The sequence below is a fragment of the Jaculus jaculus genome, chromosome 15 (genome assembly GCF_020740685.1).
Source record: "Jaculus jaculus isolate mJacJac1 chromosome 15, mJacJac1.mat.Y.cur, whole genome shotgun sequence".
Lineage (NCBI taxonomy): Eukaryota > Metazoa > Chordata > Mammalia > Rodentia > Dipodidae > Jaculus > Jaculus jaculus.
The window spans coordinates 36332570-36350989 of record NC_059116.1 but is presented as its reverse complement, the minus strand read 5'-3'; the positions used below and the strand labels follow the sequence as shown (position 1 = coordinate 36350989).

The 18420-nt window shown below is 53.3% G+C and overlaps 2 protein-coding genes across 2 annotated transcripts; both read left to right on the top strand.

Moving 5' to 3' along the window:
- The first annotated feature begins 1483 nt into the window (after positions 1-1483).
- Positions 1484-3557, top strand: Lrg1 (leucine rich alpha-2-glycoprotein 1). The gene is made up of 2 exons (XM_045134725.1): positions 1484-1525; positions 2519-3557. Exons 1-2 carry the CDS (start codon positions 1494-1496, stop codon positions 3555-3557), a joined length of 1071 nt encoding a protein of 356 aa, XP_044990660.1. The 5' UTR covers positions 1484-1493.
- Positions 3558-6796: 3239 nt separating this feature from the next.
- Plin5 (perilipin 5) lies at positions 6797-17420 on the top strand. The gene is made up of 9 exons (XM_045135301.1): positions 6797-6867; positions 7187-7313; positions 9203-9272; positions 9716-9899; positions 10879-10961; positions 11289-11469; positions 13173-13372; positions 15624-15648; positions 16355-17420. The coding sequence occupies exons 3-9, from the start codon at positions 9204-9206 to the stop codon at positions 16972-16974; spliced, it is 1362 nt and encodes a 453-aa protein (XP_044991236.1). The 5' UTR covers positions 6797-6867; positions 7187-7313; position 9203; the 3' UTR covers positions 16975-17420.
- The last annotated feature ends 1000 nt before the right edge of the window (positions 17421-18420 follow it).

Genomic DNA, 18420 nt, shown 5'->3' with positions numbered 1-18420 from the left:
CCTCCAACCTCTGCCTCCTGAGTACTGGGATTAAAGGTGTGCGTCACCACACCCAGCTCAGTTGAACTTTTTGTTGTTGTTTTCCTGAGTTAGGGTCTCACTCTAGCCCAGGCTGACTCACTCCATAGCCCCAGAGTGGCCTCCAATTCACAGTAATCCTACCTCTGCCTCCCAAGTGCGCCACCATGCCTGGCTCAGTTAAATTCTTTTTTAAAATAATTTTTATTTATTTTTATAATTTACTTGGGCCCTTTGGCATCTGGCTTATGTGGGTCCTGGGGAATCAAACCTGGGTCCTTTGGCATTTCAGGCAAGCGCTTTAACTTCTAAGTCATCTCTCCAGCCCTCAGTTGAATTCTTAAGAAAAAAAAATCTACTACATTATGAAATAAGAAAACATTACATGTGCCGGGGGTGGTGGTACACAACTTTGATCCCAGCAAACTGGGAGGAAGAGGTAGGAGAATCGCCAAGAGTTCAAGGCCACCCTGACACTACATAGTGAGTTAGAGTGAGACCCTACCTTGAATAAGATAAATAAATAAATAAATAAATAAATAAATAAATAAATAAATCATGTGTGCCTTCAAGACAAGAGGTATTTTTTATAAATTTTCAGTGAACTTCCTGGCTGTCCACAGGCTGATTGAGTAGTCCCATTCCCTTGAGCCCTGCTGTGGGCGAAGTGGGGACGCCACCTGAGATAGCCCCCTAAAAACAGGAATGAACATGAAGGACTCAGGAGGCCATAATAACCCTCAGAATCATCAAAAGGCCTAAGTTTCTGCTTCCCAGCAAGGTCAGTCTCCTGATAAGGGAATGGACTGTCTGCACCGTGCCTTCCTGTGGTCATAGATAAGTTTGCTTAATGTTCTTTGATCCATATAGCCAATCACAATAAAGGTTACCTAATCTGCTTGGAATTCCCCTAGCCCCCTGCCCACAAGCTTTGCCCACCAGCATCCTAAACCTATCAGAAAAATACAGGTGCAGTTACTGCTTAAATCAACCAATCATGTAACTATTCCCCTACTTCTTTGTTCAAATCCCTATAAAAACCCTTCTCCCCCCCCCCCGCCCCCCTCCCACTGTTCAGGGCTCTTGTAGGGATCCACTGCTCTGGTGAAGTCAAGAGTCCGAGCTTAAGCCCAACATAAAGCTCCTTGCGTTTGCATGCGTGCTTGGTTCTCCTTGGTGGTTACTGGAGGGGGGCTGAGAACTGGGCATAGAAAACAACTGAGTTAGAGGCCAGAGACCGGCCAGGAAGGGTTGGGCAGAAAATTGCCCAAACAGCCATTACCAGAAACAGTTTTGCAATCCTGACCTGTCCCCTCCCTGCCGGGCTCAGGATCTGCCCCTATGGGAACAGAGTAAAGAGGGGAGACTTCCCCTCATTGGTTCGCACAATGCATCCCCCCCCCCAGTCCAGTTGCGTATAAGGCCACCTGCCCCAGGCCAGGGGAGACACCCAGAAAGGAAGGAGGAGAGCTGCCATGTCATCTTGGAGGGGACATTCACAACAGAGGTAGGTCCCCACCTGGTCTATGCTGGGCACAGGGCCATGCAGAACCTTCAGTTTGGATGTTTCATCCAAGCCGTGGAAGCCACAGGGGGACAGACACAGGCCAGCAGGCTGGATGGTAGCAGCCATGGCGGAGGACAGACAGACTGATACACACCTAGGGAACAGGAGAGGGCTCCTGTCCAAGCCCCAGGCCACAGTGACATCCATTCACACCAAGACCCAGACCTTCACGGTTACGGTAGCAACCTAACCATCACTTCCAAAGCCAAATGTCTACCCTCCACCTGGCCACACAGGGGCATGGGTTGCTGTCGCCAGCCCCTCTGCACCTGGACACTGGGTGGCCCTGAGTGACAGACAACCCAACCCCGTTTGCTGAGAACTGGGCAGAGACGGGAAGAACGAGAGTGGGCACTTCCTCCTTCTTGAGACTGGAAGAGACTTTCAGGAAATTAAAAAAAAAAAAAAAAAAGCCAGCATTGTGGACTTTGCAGGATGAACAGGAGTTCACTGGCTCTGTCATCCAAACACACGACCAGAGAGAGAAAAACTGACCCTGGAAACCAACCTGAGAAGATACAGTAACTGGGCATAATTAATTCCCGCTAGCCACGGGAAAGGGGCAGTATGTCAGGGTTAGACTCAGAAGCTTAAGTGTTCCAGAAGGAAGATTTGCCCTGGTGGAAGCTGGGGTGAGGGTGTGGTTAAGAATACAAGCCAGCCAAGAGTAGTGATGCACGCCTTTAATCCCAGCACTCAGGAGGCAAAGGTAAGAGGATCGCTGTGAGTTTGAGGCCACCCTGAGACTACATAATGAATTCCAGGTCAGCCTGGGCTAGAGCAAAACCCTACCTTGAAAAACAAAAACAAAAAAAACCAAAAAGCCTGAGGACAGGAGGAGGTGCCGTCCAGGGTGGTGGTGGCAGAGGAAGGGGACAGGGCGTGGCTATGTCTTCAGTGTTTACTAAATCAACACTCTGTCATCACCCACAGCTTGGGAGGCCTCACCTCCCATCTCTGCAGAGCCCTGTTTCTCCTAGGGCTCTTCGTGGCTTCAGCCTGGAGCGTCACTCCAACCCCCCAAGATTGCCTGATCCTACGGCCGCCCAACAGTCATGGCAGTTCTGTGTCCTGCTTCTCAGCCCCTGAGTTCCCCAGCTGGCTCCCGGGTGACACCATCCACCTGACCATGGAGTTCTCCAACCTGACCCAGCTGCCAGCGGCTGCCCTGCATGGCTGCCCGGGCCTGCGGGAGCTGCACCTCTCCAGCAACCGCCTGGAGAAACTGTCCACCGGCCTCCTGCTGCCCGTGCCCAACCTGCTCGTCCTGGACCTCACCCGCAACGCCCTAGCCGACCTGCCCCAGGGCCTCTTCCGGGCCTCGGCTGCCCTCCACACCCTGGTGCTGAAGGAGAACCGGCTCCAGACCCTGCAGGCCTCCTGGCTGCGGGGCCTCCGGGCGCTGGTTCACCTGGATCTAGCCGGGAACTGCCTGCACACGCTGCCTGCTGGGCTCCTGGCCAACCTCACTGCCCTCAGCACTCTGGACCTTGGGGACAACCAGCTGGAGACCCTGCCGCCTGGCCTTCTGCGGGGCCCACTGCGTTTGGAACGTTTGCATCTGGAAGGAAACCAGCTGCGGGTCCTCGGGGATGACCTGCTGGCGCCACAGCCGTCCTTGCGCTATCTTTTTCTTAATGACAACAAACTGACCTCGGTGGCCGCCGGGGCCTTCAAGGGTCTGAAGTGGCTGGACATGTTAGACCTGTCCAATAACTCGCTGACCACCACCCCTGCAGGGCTGTGGGCATCCCTGGGGAAGCCAGCCAGAGACATGGAGGAAGGGTTCGACCTCTCCCACAACCCCTGGGTCTGCGACCAGAAGCTGAGCCACCTGTGTCTCTGGCTGGCCGCCAACAGACACAAAATGTTTTCAAAGAATGAGACGCGTTGTGCAGGGCCCAAAGACTTGGAGGGCCAGCTGCTCCTGGCAGTGGTGGGGTCCCAGTGGGAGGACACAGAACCCCACTGAACCAACAAGATCACAGTGAAGCTCAGACTTTTTGCTTTTTGCTTTTTGTGATACTGTTCCCTCTTTCAAAAATGTTGTTCCCAGCGCTCGCTCGGGAGGCAGAGAAAGGAGGATCACCATGAGTTCAAGACCACCTGGGGACTACATAGTGAATTCCAGGTCAGCCTGGGCTAGAGAAAAAAATAAATAAATAAAATGTTGTTCCCTGCTGGGAAAATGACTCAATATTAAAGGAACTTGCTGGCATGGGTTCAATTCCCTAGCACCCACATATAGCCCAACATACAAAGTGGCACATGAGTTTGGAGTTCATTTACAGCAGCAGGAGGCCCTGGCACATCATTGTCATTCACTCCTTCTCCTTTTTCACAATTAATTAATTAATTAATTTTATTTTTCTTCTAAAGAACTCCAGATACATGTGCCACCTTGTGCATCTGGCTTACATGGGTACTGGGGAATCGAAACTGGGTCCTTTGGCTTTGCAGGCACGTACCTTAACTGCTAATCTCTCCAGCCCTAAAAGCCCTAAAAACTTTTTTTTTCTTTTTTTTGGTTTTTCAAGGTAGGGTCTCACTCTAGCCCTAAAAAACTTTTAAAATTATTACTGTTATTATTATTTTGTTTTGTTTTTTCGAGGTAGGGTCTCATCGTAGCCCAGGCTGACCTGGAATTCACTATGAAGTCTCAGGGTGGCCTCGAACTCACGGCAATCCTACCTCTGCCTCCCGAGTGCTGGGATTAAAGGTGTGCACCACCACGCCCGGCTAAAATTATTTTTAATGAGTGAGCAAGAGAGAATTTGTGTGCCAGGCCCTCCAGACACTGTGATCGAACTCCAGACACATATGCCACCTTGTGTGCATGTACGACTTTGCACTTGCATCACCTTTGTGCATCTGGCTTATGTGAGATCTGAAGAGTTGAACATGGGCCTTAGGCTTTTCAGGCAAGCACCTTAACCGCTGAGCCATCTTTCCAGACTCAAAATGTTTTTTAAAAGGTTCCTGGGTTTGTTACGACTCTTATTTTCTTGGGCTCTCTCACCTCGGGTTCCTTGTCCATTCCTTTAATGGAGTCCTGGTCACACCAAGAATGTCTTTACCTGGCTTTGTCTGGTTTGCTTTAAGGGACTCTCTGAATGCTGGGCCTGGGGCCAGCATCACCCAAGGACTAATAAAATTTTCTGAACTGATTGAAAGGATGAAATATTTGTGCATTTATTTATTTATTTGGTTTTCAGTTTTTCAAGGCTCACTCTAGTCCAAGCTGACCTGGAATTCACTATGTAGTCCCAGGCTGGCCTTGAACTCACGGTGGTTCTCCTGCCTCTGCCTCCCGAGTGCTGGGACTAAAGGCATGTACCACCATGCTCCACTGCATTTATTTTTGTTTTAAGATGGGGTTTTGTGTAGCCCAGGCTGGCCTCAAACTCTGTGTAGCCAAGAGGGCCCAGTTCCTGCCTGTGAGGCACCACACACCCAGTTTCTGCTAGAGGTGAACCCAGGGCTTCTTGAGTGCTAAGTGAGGGCTCTACCCACTGAGCCAAGTGTGACTCAACTATATTCTGTTTTTGTTTTGTTTTGTTTTGGTGGTGTAGGTTCAAGGTAGCATCTTGTTATAGCCCAGGCTGACCTGAATTTACTATGCAGTCCCAGGCTGGACAGGAACTCACAGTGATCCTCCTCTTGTGCCTCCTGAGTGCTGGCATTAAATGCACCACCACACCCGGCAACTTTTCAAGATTTTAACACAGCCTAAACAGTGGTGTCTGCTTTGAGGCTGGTCTGGAACTTGCCATCCTCCTTCTTCAGCCTCCTAGATTCTGGGTAACAGATCTGCACCACAACACCTGGAAATTTCATGTTTTTCCCTCTCCCACATAGCTGTCCTAGGTACCCAGGATAAAGGAAGAAAAAAAGAAGAGGTGGGACCCAGAGGCAGGGGCTTACAGGGGACACAGACACCCTTGGGATGGACCTGGTGGCTGTGCCCTCGGCCTGAACCCCGGGACTAAGCTGGAGCCAAAATCCTAGCTATGCCCAGTGTCATTTTACCAATGGTTTTTGGCCAGGGCTCATGTCCCAAATTACTTAGGTTTCCTGTGTGCCCTGTTGGCCTGTGACAACTCAGAGATACCTGACCATGGCAAGCCAGGGGCTGTGGCAGGCGTGACCTGCTTGCTGAGCTGTCATTTAAACCTTACAGCCTCCATTTGCTGATCTGTAAAATTGGTGTCTGAGGAGATGGATGACTGCTTTCTGGCTTAGTTAAATGATAGATGCACCAGGTGTGGTGGCACACACCTTTAATCCCAGCACTTGGGAGGTGGAGGAAGGTGGATTGCCATGAGTTTGAGGCCGCCTGACACTACATAGTTAATTCCAGGTCAGCCTGGACCAGAATGAGACCCTACCTCGAAAAAAAAAAAAAAAAAAGATGCAGCAAGTTGGAGGGCTGGAAAGATGGCTTAGTGATTACAGCGCTTGCCTGCAAAGCCAAAGCACCCAGGCTCAATTCCCCAGGGCCCACTTAAGCCAGAAGCACAAGGTGGCACATACTTCAGGAGTGCAATTGCAGTAGCTGGAGGCCCTGGCACACCCATTCTCTTTCTCTCTCTCTAATAAATAAAAAAAAACAAAATATTTAAAATAAATAAATGGAACAAACAAGTCAGAACGGGCTAGGGAGATGGCTCACAGTGTGGGTTTGATTCCCTAGTCCCCACATAAAGCCAGATGTATAACCAGGTGTGGCACTCATGCCTTTAATTCCAGCACTCAGGAGCCTGAGGCAGGAGGATTACTTTGAGTTATAGGCCAGACTGGGGTAGAGTGAGCTCTTGCATCAATAAACCAAATATACAAAAACAAAAACAGGAGGCAGAGGTAGGAGGATGGCCATGGGTTCAAGGCCACCCTGAGACTCCATAGTGAATTCCAGGTCAACCTGGGCTAGAGTGAGCCTCTACTTCAAAAAACCAAAAATATATACATAAGTGAAAAATAAGAAAGTCACCGGCTTGCCTAAGGTCATGGTCACTCTGAGAGGCCCTGGGGGCTGCAGTTGCCCCTTGTGACAGTAGCAGGTGACCACCCAGATCAAGGCCTGGGCAGCCAGAGTCCTTGGATTGCTATGGCAACGGCTAAATTTGGGGAATCTGGACACACCCCCATGCTGGCCTCACCTTATTGGTCTATTCCCGGAAGCCCCGCCCCCAATCTGCTATAAGGCTGGTGGACAGAAGGAGTGGACACTTGGTCCTGGGTATCTGGAGGCACCTGGCTGGGGTTGGTGCTGTGTGCCCCAGGTGAGTGTGTGGTGGGTGGGAGTGTCCCCAACCTCAGGGGCCTCCCTATCGGGTGTCCTGGATAGGGAAAGGGTCGGTGGTGTGGGAAGCATGTGACAGGCTTGAGCAGGTGGCCCAGGACCCTTGTCCCAGTTGGCTCCAACTCGGGACCCAGTTGGGCGGGGACCAGAGCTCAGAGGACGGCAGGGACGCCAAGGACAGCACGCAGGGGAGAAGTCTGAGGCCTGAGGTCCCACTCTCGGCTGTCACCCTGGCCCGCTGAGCAACCTTGGGGTGGGACATGGACCTATTTGTGCCTCAATTTCCCTGTCTACCACAGGGGCTGTGGGTTGCTCCAGATTCTGTGGCCACCGCATCCACGGTTGTGAGGGGGCCTTTCCTCCACCGAACAGACTTCTGGAAGCAGTCCAGATAGGTGAAGGCACCAACTCAAAGTCACACGGCAGGTAATGGAGGAACTCAAACCCGGACCAGCCTCAACCCAGCACCCATGCTTACAGTACTCACAGCATCCCACAGTGCCACATTTTCTTTGCTTTGGATTGTTTTTTGTTTTTTTAAAGGCATGGTCTCACTGTAGCCCAGGCTAACCTGGAACGCACAGCAATCCTCCTGCCTCGGCTTTGCGAGTGTTGGGATTAAAGGCATGCCCAGCTTTACTTTTCCTTTTTGAAAAAATATTTTTTCTTAGGCAGGCGTGGTGGCGCACGCCTTTAATCCCAGCACTAGGAAGGCAGAAGTAAGAGGATTGCCGTGAGTTTGAGACCACCCTGAGACTACATAGTGAATTCCAGGTCAGCTTGGGCCAAAGCAAGACCCTACCTACCTCAAAAAAACAAGCTGGGCGAGGTGGCGCACACCTTTAATCCTAGCACTTGGGAGGCAGAGGTAGGAAGACTGCCATGAGTTCGAGGCTACCCTGAGACTACATAGTCAATTCCAGGTCAGCCTGAGCTAGAGTGAGACCCTGCCTCAAAATATTTTTTTTCTTTATTTACTTACAAGCAGAGAGAGAGAGAGAAAGAGAGAGAGAGAGAGAGAATATTGGTGCACCAGGGCCTTCTGCCACTACAAATGAACTTCAAATGCATGTGCCACTTTTGTGCAGGTGCTGGGGAATTGAATCCAGGCCAGCAGACTTTGCAAGCAAGTGTCTTTAACCTCTGAACCATCTTGTCAGGGTGTCACTCTAGCTCATACTGACCTGGAACTCACTCTGTAGCCCAGGCTGGCCTTGAACTCATGGTGATCCTCCTGCCTCAGCCTTCCAAGTATTGGGATTAAAGGTGTGTACCACCATGCTCAGCTCTGAGGTTCCTTACTATTATGCACCTATTGTTTTTTTTTTAATTTTTTTTTGTTTATCTACTTATTTGAGTGAGTCAGACAGAGAGAGAAAGAAGCAGAGAGAGAGAGAATGGGCACACCAGGGCTTCCAGCCACTGCAGATGAACTCCAAATGCATGCACCCCCTTGTGCATCTGGCTAACGTGGGTCCTGGGGAATCAAGCCTCGAACTGGGATCCTTATGCTTCACAGGCAAGCACTTGACCGCTAAGCCATCTCTCCAGCCCCTTATGCACCTATTGTTTAGAGTGCTAGGCTCACCTTGTCTGGGCCTTGCATCATGACACCCCATTTTTTATTTTTTATTTTTCAAGGTAGGTTCTTACTCTAGCCCAGGATGACCTGGAATTCACTATGTAGTCTCTAGGTAGCCTTGAACTCACGGCAAGCCTCCTACCTCTGCCTTCCTAGTGCTGGGATTAAAGGCATGTGCCACCATACCTGGCTGAATTTTTTTTTTTTTTTTTGAGAGAGAAAGAGAGAATGGGTGCACCAGAGCCTTTCAGCTGCTCTGAATGAACTCCAGATGTGTGCACCCCCTTGTGCGCATGCACAACATTGCATGCTTGCATCACTTTTGCATCTGGCTATGTGAGACCTGGAGATTCGAACAAGTGTTCTCAGGTTTTGCAGGCAAGCGCCTTAACTGCTAAGCCATCTCTCCAGCTTTTCTTGCTTTTTTTAAAATTGGTTTTCTGAAGTAGGGTCTTGCTGTAGTCCAGACTGAACTGAAATCCATCATGTAGTCTCAAGCTGGTCTTGAACTCATAGTGATCCTCCTACATCTGCCTCCCAAGTGCTGATATAAAAGACATGCATCACCACACCCAGCCAACACTCTATTTTACAGAGGGAAAAACTGAGATCCCAAAGGGAACAAAACTCATTCATGTCACACAACCCAAGCTGGCTGGGACACAAGGTTTGGGCAGGTACTGGGAGGGCTGGTGTTCAGGCTGGAACACCCTCACTGTGTCCTGCCCTGCAGTATGGACAACGATGATGAGGTGGCCCAGGACCCCAACCCCAGCCTGGAGGAACAGGACCAGGCCCAGCAGGTGAGGGACTGCCTTTCCCATGGAGCGGGAGCTGGGAAGAATGGTAGGTGGCATGGCAGATAGCCACATGTCCTCACATGCCCTCATGAGGTCGCCCAGCCCATTTTCCTGCCCGATGTGTCCCTGCCACCCTGCACAATACCAGTAACAGTGTATTATATCTGTCACAGTTCCCAGTGCCTCACATATCCTCTCAACCACCACGCAGCAGTCTTAGAAAGCCTGGGTAAACTGAGGCACAGAACACTCGAATCCAAACTTGTGCAGCTAGAACACGGTCCAACCAGACCAGAGGGCCGAGAGAGTCCGTGCGACTCGTGGGGCGTATCGTGAACTGGTACTACTCCTGACAGCCATCCAGCGCACGTAGGGCCACCAAAACTCTGTCCCTCAGCCTGCGATGGGGTGCAGGTGAAATTCTCTCATGTCACCTGTTCCCACAGAACGTGGTGCAGCGGGTGGCGGCCTTGCCTCTGGTCAAGGCCACGTGCAGTGCGGTCTCGGATGTTTACAGTGTAGCCAAGGACAGACACCCACTGCTGGGTTCTGCCTGTCGTCTCGCCGAGCGCTGTGTGTGCGACCTGAGCATCCGGGCCCAGCCGCTGCTACAACACCTGCAGCCCCAGCGTGAGTCCCCAGCCCGGGTCCCCAGCCTCAGCCCTGCCACCCACACTCTCTGGTCCATTTTCATGATTGTCCACTAAATTGGGTATCCACCTGTGGCCCGTCCACCTGGCCTATCATGTTTGTTTTTTTTAACCCAGGATCTCATGTAGCCCAGGCTGGCCCCAAACTCACCATGTAGCCAAGGATGACTTCAAACTCCTGATAGTCCTGCCTTCACCTACTGAGTGCTGGGATGAAAGGCATGTGCCAGCATGCCCAGCTTGGATCTCTGTTTCTGGAGACAGGGTCTTGCCAGAGCCCAGGCTGGCCACGCCTTTGTAGCAATCCTTCTGCCCACCCCTTCTGGGGTGACAGGTGTGAACCCCAAGTTCACCCACCTTCCTCTTTCCATATTATTCTGCTCAGTCGCTCACTTGGCTCCTCACTCACCCGTTCGCTGGGGTCCCCCCTCTCTGGTACAGACATTATTGGATGTCATTGTGCCTTTGTTCCAGTGCTTGTCCATGTCTGTCCCTTGTCCCTGCCTTCCCTATTTCCAAAGACCCCTGTCACCACCCAGGGCTCCCACCCAGCGAGGGGAAGACAGACCTTAGCTGACCCTCTGACTGGAGAAGAGTTCTCTGAAGGGACCAGGTCGGGGTCTCCTCAGCCTCTCTCAGTGACCACCATAACTTTGAGCTGCCCACTGGGCAATCCACTGTGGGCAGGGCTGAGGATCCTCGTCAATGCTGGGTGGCAGCACTCAGTTTGTGGTCCAGGACACCCTTCCAGGAAACCAGCACTGAGATACAACTGGGGAAGGAGCTCAGGGCCCCAGGGTGATCTAGCCTCTTGTGGCCTTGGTGGCCTGGGGACAGCAGCTTGCCTCCGTGGATCACTGTCCCCAGCTGAGTGGCGTCTGGTCTCTCTCCTCTTCTTCCTACTGCTTTCAGACAGTCTGTGTCTCTCTTACACTAATGCTCTCCTCCCCTCCTTTCAGTGGCCACCGTAAATGATCTCGCCTGCAAGGGACTGGACAAGTTGGAAGAGAAACTTCCATTTCTCCAGCAACCTTCGGACACGGTACCCAAAACACAGAACCCAGAGGCCTTCAGCTAGGAGCTCCAGTGGAGCAGGGATGTCCCTAGACCACAGCCAAGCTTTTGTTAGCCTAGGAGAGGAAAAAAAAAAAAAGTACCAGCTAAAGTCATCAATACCAGTAAATGCCAGTGACCTCCATCGAGCCCTGTGGGGGAGGGTTTCATGAGTCACCATTTAGCAAAGGGGAAACTGAGGCATGGAATCAGGAAGGCGCCCAGAGGTCTCCATGTCTCAGCTCCAGAAAATGGAGTAGGAGAAATAGAGCCTCCAGCCTGCCTGAGGTGTCTGGAGCAAGGCCCTTCCCTCCAGGTGGTGACATCAGCCAAGGACGCAGTGGCCAGCAGTGTCACGGGCGTGGTGGAGCTGGCCCAGAGAGGCCGACGTTGGAGTGGGGAGCTGAAGCGGTCCATGAGCCATGCGGTGGACGTCGTGTTGGGCAAGTCTGAGGAGCTGGCCGACCACTTTCTGCCCTTGACGGAGGAGGAACTCGGTGAGGCTGGCACCAAATCTGCTGGGCTTCCTGCCATTTGGGTGGTACTCATCAGAGAGGGTGTGGGACTTGTCCAAAGCTGCACAGTATTGTCTTCTCCCCTTCCTTCCTTCCTTCCTTCCTTCCTTCCTTCCTTCCTTCCTTCCTTCCTTCCTTCCTCCCTCCCTCCCTCCCTCCCTTCCTTCCTTCCTTCCTTCCTTGCATTCTTTTTCAAGGTAAGGTCTCACTCTAGCCCAGTCTGACCTGGAATTCACTGTACAGTGGCAGGGCAACCTCAAACTCAGGGAGATCCTCTTACCTCTGCCTCCCAAGTGCTGGGGTTATTTTTTATTTATTTTATTTTATTTTATTTTATTTTATTTTATTTTATTTTATTTTATTTTATTTTATTTTTTTGCTTTTTTTGAGGTAGGGTCTCACTCTAGCCCTGGCTGACCTGGAATTTACTATGGAATCTCAGGGTGGCCTTGAACTCACGGTGATCCTCCTACCTCTGCCTCCCGAGTGCTGGGATTAAAAGCGTGTGCCACCATGCTTGGCTAATACTTTTATTATTTATTTGTGTGTGTTCATGTGTGAGGGCAAGAGTGAGGACATCCTTCAGGCTGGGTCTTGCCTGTCTACATTATTTGAGACTGGCATGAATTCTTTTTGCTTTGTTTTATTTTGTTTCAAGGTAGGGTCTTACTCTAGCTCAGGCTGATCTGGAATTCACTATGTAGTCATAGGCTGGCCTCAAATTCATGGCAATCCTCCTCCCTCTGGCTCCCAAGTACTGGGATTAAAGGCATGTGCCACTACATCTGACATGGTTTTTTAAAATATTTTATTTATTTATTCACTTATTTGTTTATTTCAGAGAGAGAGGATATAGGCATGCCAGGGGCTGTAGCCACTACAAAGGGACTCCAGATGCATGGGCCACTTTGTGCATCTGGCTTTATGTGGGTACTGGGGAATTGAACCCAGGTCCTTAGATTTTTCAGGCAAGCATCTTAACCGCTAAGCCATCCCTCCAGCCCCTTTTAATTGTTTTGAAACAGGGTTTCATTCTGTAGTCCAAGCTGGCCTTAAACTTGCAGCAAATGGTGCCTGGATGACAGATCTGTGTTGCCACTCGGCCTGGCTGTGATACTTCCTCTCTCCCGGCTCTCATGTAGTGTAGCCCAGGCTGGCCTTGAACTCACGGTGTAGCTGATCATGAACTCCTGATTCCAAGTACTGGGATGATAGGCATGAGCCACTATCCCCAGCTATGCTATATTATTTTTTAAAAAATATTTTTGTTTACTCATTAACATGGAAAGGGGGAGACAGAACAAGCACACCACTGCAGACTCCAAAAGCATGCACCACTTTGTGCATCTGGCATCACCATAGGTACTGGGGAACCGAACCCAGGCCATCAGACTTTGCAAGCAAGAGCCTCTAACCACTGAGAAATCTCTCCAGCCTTGTGCTATGTTCTAGAAGAGGAATAATCACAGCCCAGAGCCAGCATACCTGGGTTCAAATCCTGTCTCTCCCTCTTGCACACTGCAGGATTTTAACTCTCTCGGTCTCAGATTCCCAAGTCTGTAAACCAGAGCCCACATCAGGTTGAGTTGGCATTGCCATGGGAAGCCACACGCTTGAGCCTGGAGGCTGGCTCTGCAGAAGAGCAGCATGGCGGCCACCCTGACTCTGCCCATCCCTCCCTGCAGCGGCACTGGCAGCCGAGGCTGAAGGCCTGGAAGTGGGCTCAGTGGAGGACCAGCGGCGAGGGCAAGGCTACTTTGTACGTCTGGGTTCCCTGTCAGCCCGGCTCCGCCACCTGGCCTACGAACACTCTATAGGGAAACTGAGGCAGAACAAACACCGCATCCAGGACACGCTGGCCCAACTGCAGGAGACCCTAGAGCTGGTGAGCATCATGGGCTAGGGTGCCCCACTGAGCCCCTGGCCCGGGCTAGTCTGAAGGGGGAGGCAGAGCCTAGCTGCATACATGGAGGTGGAGGCTAGGCTCCAGGACGGGACCTGAGATGGCAGGGTGGGGAGGAGGAGGAGGAGAGGACTGTTCTGGTCCCAGGCATCAGGCCATCCTAGGTCCCCTGCCTTTTCTGGTCAAAAGACAAAGGACAGGATTTTGTTGTAATTGTTTATTTGTTTTTGGAGGGAGGGTTTCACTCTGACCCAGTCTGACCTGGAATTCACTATGTAGTCTCAGGGTCACCTCAAACTCACAGCGATCCTCCGATACCTCTGCCTCCCAAGTACTGAGATTAGAGGTGTGCGCCACCACGCTGCTAAATCGCAGCTCTTTTCTAAAGAACAAAACAAAACAAAAAGTCGTTTTATCTATTTAGAGACAGTGGGCACTCCAGGGCATCTTAGCTGCTACAAAGGAATTCCAGATGCATGTGCCACCTTGTACTGGGGTCTTGGGAAAATCAAACCTGGGTCCTTTGGCTTTACAGGCAAATGCCTTAACCACTAAGCCCCTAAACTACAGTTCTTGATTACTGATGCCCAAAACAAGTTCCTCCCTCACGATCTGCCTCCCCCGCTCCCCCAACCCAGTTGAGGGACTAATGTAGGAGGAAGCCCGGCCCCTGCTGTCCTTCCCCTCTCAGGTCTCACACATCATCTAGTCCCATAGGCTCAGCATTCAAAGCCCATCACAAATCTCCCACTTACCTTGGACTCTATCTGATCCAGCCCCAGCTTTATTACCCTGGTTCTGGGCTCCATCCTCACCTCCCCCTGCCTTGCCTTCCCGCAGTAGACACCAGAGGGTGCCATGCGCCTGAGTCTGCACCCTCCCTCCTCTTCTCACAGACCCCACTTGACTCCCACCTCCAGAGGGCACAGCTCAATCCTTCCAGCAACACCAGACCCTGCCCCATCCTTCCTCTTCCCTCTCCACCCCTCGCTCCCTTTGCTGCAGCACACAGACTCCTCGCTGCTCCTCCATCACCCAGGCTTGTCCTGCACCAGGGCCTTTGCACGGGACATGGCCTCTGCCTGGACGCTATGTCACATCTTCCCTGTGAAATGCTTCTTCGAGGTAGGGTCTCACCCTAGCTCAGGCTGACCTAGAAGTCACTCTGTAGTTTCTGGGTGGCCTCGAACTCACAGCGACCCTCCTACCTCTGCCTTCCAAACGCTGGGATTAAAGGCGTGCACCACCCACGCCCCCAGACCCTGTCCTCCAGGACAAGGCCCTATTCATTCAACAACTATTTGCTGAGCACATTCTGCACGCCAGGCCTTGTCCCAGGTACTGGCCTGTTTCAGCCCCTTCTATAGCAGCTGCTAGGACCCTTCACACACAGTAGGGAGTCACTAAACATTTCCTTTTTGAATTTAGTACTTTTGGTTTTTTGAGGTAGGATCTCGCTCTAGCCCAGGATGACCTGGATGTAGTCTCAGGCTGGACCCAAACTCACGGCAATCCTCCTACCCGAGCGCTGGGATTAAAGGCACGTGCTGCCACTCCCGGTTTACTAATCCCTTTCTGAGCAAATGCGGTGCGTGTACAGTGTGGGCTCAGCAGTAACTGAGTACCTTACTAGCCACGTGCGCCGTGGGTTGGCGTGCTGTGGCCTCATTATCATTGCACACCCGCTTTTGTGTGTTGTAAAACCACGGGGGGGGGGGGTTGGCACACACCTGTCACCCAGCATGGAGGAGGCAGAAGCATGAGGGGCTCGAGGGCCTCCTCAGCTACAGAGCAGGCTGCGGCCGAGACTGCTGTACTGTGGGACCCTGACTCAGAACAAGGAAAACAACCCTGGTGTGTCGGGCTCACTTACAGCCTCATGCCCTCAGGGGATATCCATGTTCCTGCCTTTTCCCGGCTGAATACTATTCCGCTGTACAGGTATATCACGATTTCTGTCCACCTTCTGCAGGAGCAAGGAGGGAAGAGGGAGAAGTAGACACTGACGCTTAGAGGAATGGAGGGAAGAAAGGCTCTGGGGTCCACCGGTGTGGACAAAGGCTGGCTGGGCCAGTGTCCCTAGAGGGCAGGAAAGGAGCAGGTTGGCCAGCGGGGGTGTGAGGCTGCATTCAGATGGTGCTCGCTAAGTGCTGGCGTAGGCCAGGAGCAGACCAGGATGAGTCCTGGGTCCTCCAGCCTGACTCCCACCTTCCCCATCTCTGGTCCCCTGCAGATCCACCGTATTCAGAGTGGAGCAAGTGCCCCCCGTCCCTCCCAGCCCGGCTCAGAAGAGGAGGAGGAGGAGGAGGAGGAGGAGGAACTGGGGGAGGACTGGGGTCAGTGGCAGGAGACTGGACTCAGCCGCAGCCAGGTGAGGGGCACTCGGAACCCAGGCTGGGTATCGGGGATGGGAAGGGTGAGGACGAGTGTGCTGGGGACCCTGGCTCAAGCTGGCTCAATCCCTGTGTTGACTTTAATAGGTTGGATGTCCTTAGGGGAAACTGAAGTAAGGCACCATCTTGTGTAGCCATGAAGGTTTCCGTAGGGAAAACTGAGGCAGAGCCAAGTCTGGTGTTTGTCCTTTAAGGAGACCGAGGCAGGTCCATGACTCTGTGCGTCTGTGGGGAGACTGAGGCAGGTTAACAGCTGTGTGTCCAGGGGGAAACTGAGGCAATTGATGATCCTATTAGGAGTCCGTGGGGAAGCAGAGGCAGGGCTACAGTGTCACTGTGTTTCCGGGGGTGGAACAGGCAGAATGCCAGATTCATGTAGGTATCTGTGGGGGAAACTGAGGCAGGTCAAGGCTCCCATCACATGTCCACAGAGAAACTGAGGCAGGGCTACATTGTGTGTCCCGGGGGGGGTAAAAAACTGAGGCAGGCTGAGATTCTACTAGATGTTCTACGGTGAAAGTGAGACAAGGCTGGTTTCAGTTTATCGGGGCAAACTGAGGCAGGTGAGCAGTCCCGTCTCCTGTCAACACTGAGGTCAGCGGGCTGTGCGGGGTGGACTGGGGCCCCGAGGGTAAGCTGAGGCCGTGCCCGCAGGCGGAGCTGCAGATGCTGGCGCGCTCGCGCGGACTGGCGCGGGAGCTGCAGGGCGCGGCGGAGGCGCTGGCGGCGGACGTGCGGGGGCTGTCCCCCGCCGTGCAGGACCGCGTGGCCGAGGTGCGGCGCAGCGGCGACGTGCTGGGGGCCGCGCTGGCCGGCGCGCGCCGCTTCGGGGACGTCCCCGCCGCCGCGCTGGCCGACGGCCGCGGCCGCGTGAGCCGCGCGCGCGCGTGCGCGGACGAGCTGCTGGAGCTGGTGCTGCGCGCGCCGCTGCCGTGGCTCGTGGGGCCGTTCGCGCCTGCGCTGCTCGAGACGCCGGGTCCGCGGCCGGGCCTGGATCGCGTGGACGAGGTGGTGGGTGTGGACCCGCGCTGGGCGCACCTGGACTGGCCCGGCCAGCAGCGGGCCTGGGCCGCCCTGCACGGGGACATCGTCGACGGGGACATGCACGGGGACATCATCCACGGGGACACAGACATGCACAGGGATCCCGAGCCCCCCAAACACACACTCATGCCCGAGCTGGACTTCTGACCCTAGGCCAGACCTTCCTCCTCCTCCGTCAGATCCCCCCCCACACACACACACATCCGGCTCCCTTCCCCCGTCCTTGGACACCCACAACCCCACTCGGGTCACCTTCAGTCCCCGCGGCTGGCCTCAGACTCCCAGGCAGAGTCGGACGGGGTAGCTCCCACCTGACATCCCAATACTAGGGAGGCTGTGGCAGGAGGATGGCTGTGAGTTCGAGGCCAATCTGTGCTAAGAGGGAGACCCTCGCACCTCAAACACAGACCAGAACAAGCAAATGGATCCAGGCCTCCCTCAAGGAAGACATGACTCCCAAGGGCTCCTGTGTTGGGCTTGGAATCCCCTCAAGGCAGATGTGGCCTGGACCCAGGGGTTCCCAAAATGTCCAGCCAGCCCAGCTGCGTTGACACTTGCCCCTCCTGAATAAACATACTCCGTGTTGTCCCTGACCAGGCCTCCGTTGCATTCAGGTGGGCTTGGCGACATGTGACTGTGGGACCTGCTGGCATCCTGTCTGGGTGAAGCCTTGCCGCCTCTCAGCGCGCCCAAACGGAGGACATTCTCCCTCTAGTATAAAGGAACTTCTGAGATAGGGCAGGGAAGAAGGGAGATGGGGGGCAACCCATCTTACAAGTACCTCCCCAGATCTATCCCAGCTGGTGGGAGTGAGATTTCCAGAGCCTGGCAAGGGCCATGGCAGGTCTCATGGGGATCCTCTGCCCTCTCACCACATTCTTGGCCGCATATTCTCAGACTCCCCTGTGGCCAGGCAGCGGATTAAGAAATCCTTGTCCAGTGTGGTGAGGTCAGGATGGCCTCTGGTTATCCTGGGACCCAGTCCAGGAGGTGGTTCTGGAGTCTTTTCTCACCAGCCAGTTTTCCCTCGCTGATTCTGCTCTGGGCCCCCCATAGCTCTCTTGGGTCCTCAGCTCCAAACCAAGCCTTCCACTTCTGTGCCAGACCCAGCCCTATGCCTCCTCCTCCAGGAAGCCTTATGGTCTGGGGGCTGCAGGAAGGACTCGGTGGGAGCTTCGGAGGACAACGGACAGAGGAGGGAGGGAGGGAGGGAAATGAACATGCATCATTTTGTACTATCTTTCCTGGGTTTGTACCCCCATCCAACCACCATGGCCACTTTTTAGGAATGGAAGGGACCCAACCACCCAGTTTTTATGACCCCCCTCTTGAGAAGCAATGGCTAGGAGAAGAGAGCTAAGGGACACCCTCACCCCCTGAATGTTTGTTAAATACAGTGATGGCTCCGAGGAGATGCCCTAGAGGTCACCAGGCACAAGGCTAGACCCCCTCCTTCCAGCTCAGCTCCAGAGCTGATTGGATCTTCCACATCATCCGATGCTGGGATCTATGTTCTGGGGCTGTGGGGGGGGGGTGAGAGGAAAAGTGGGGGGGACACTAGCCCAGGGAAGGCGTGGCCACCACTCCTACCAG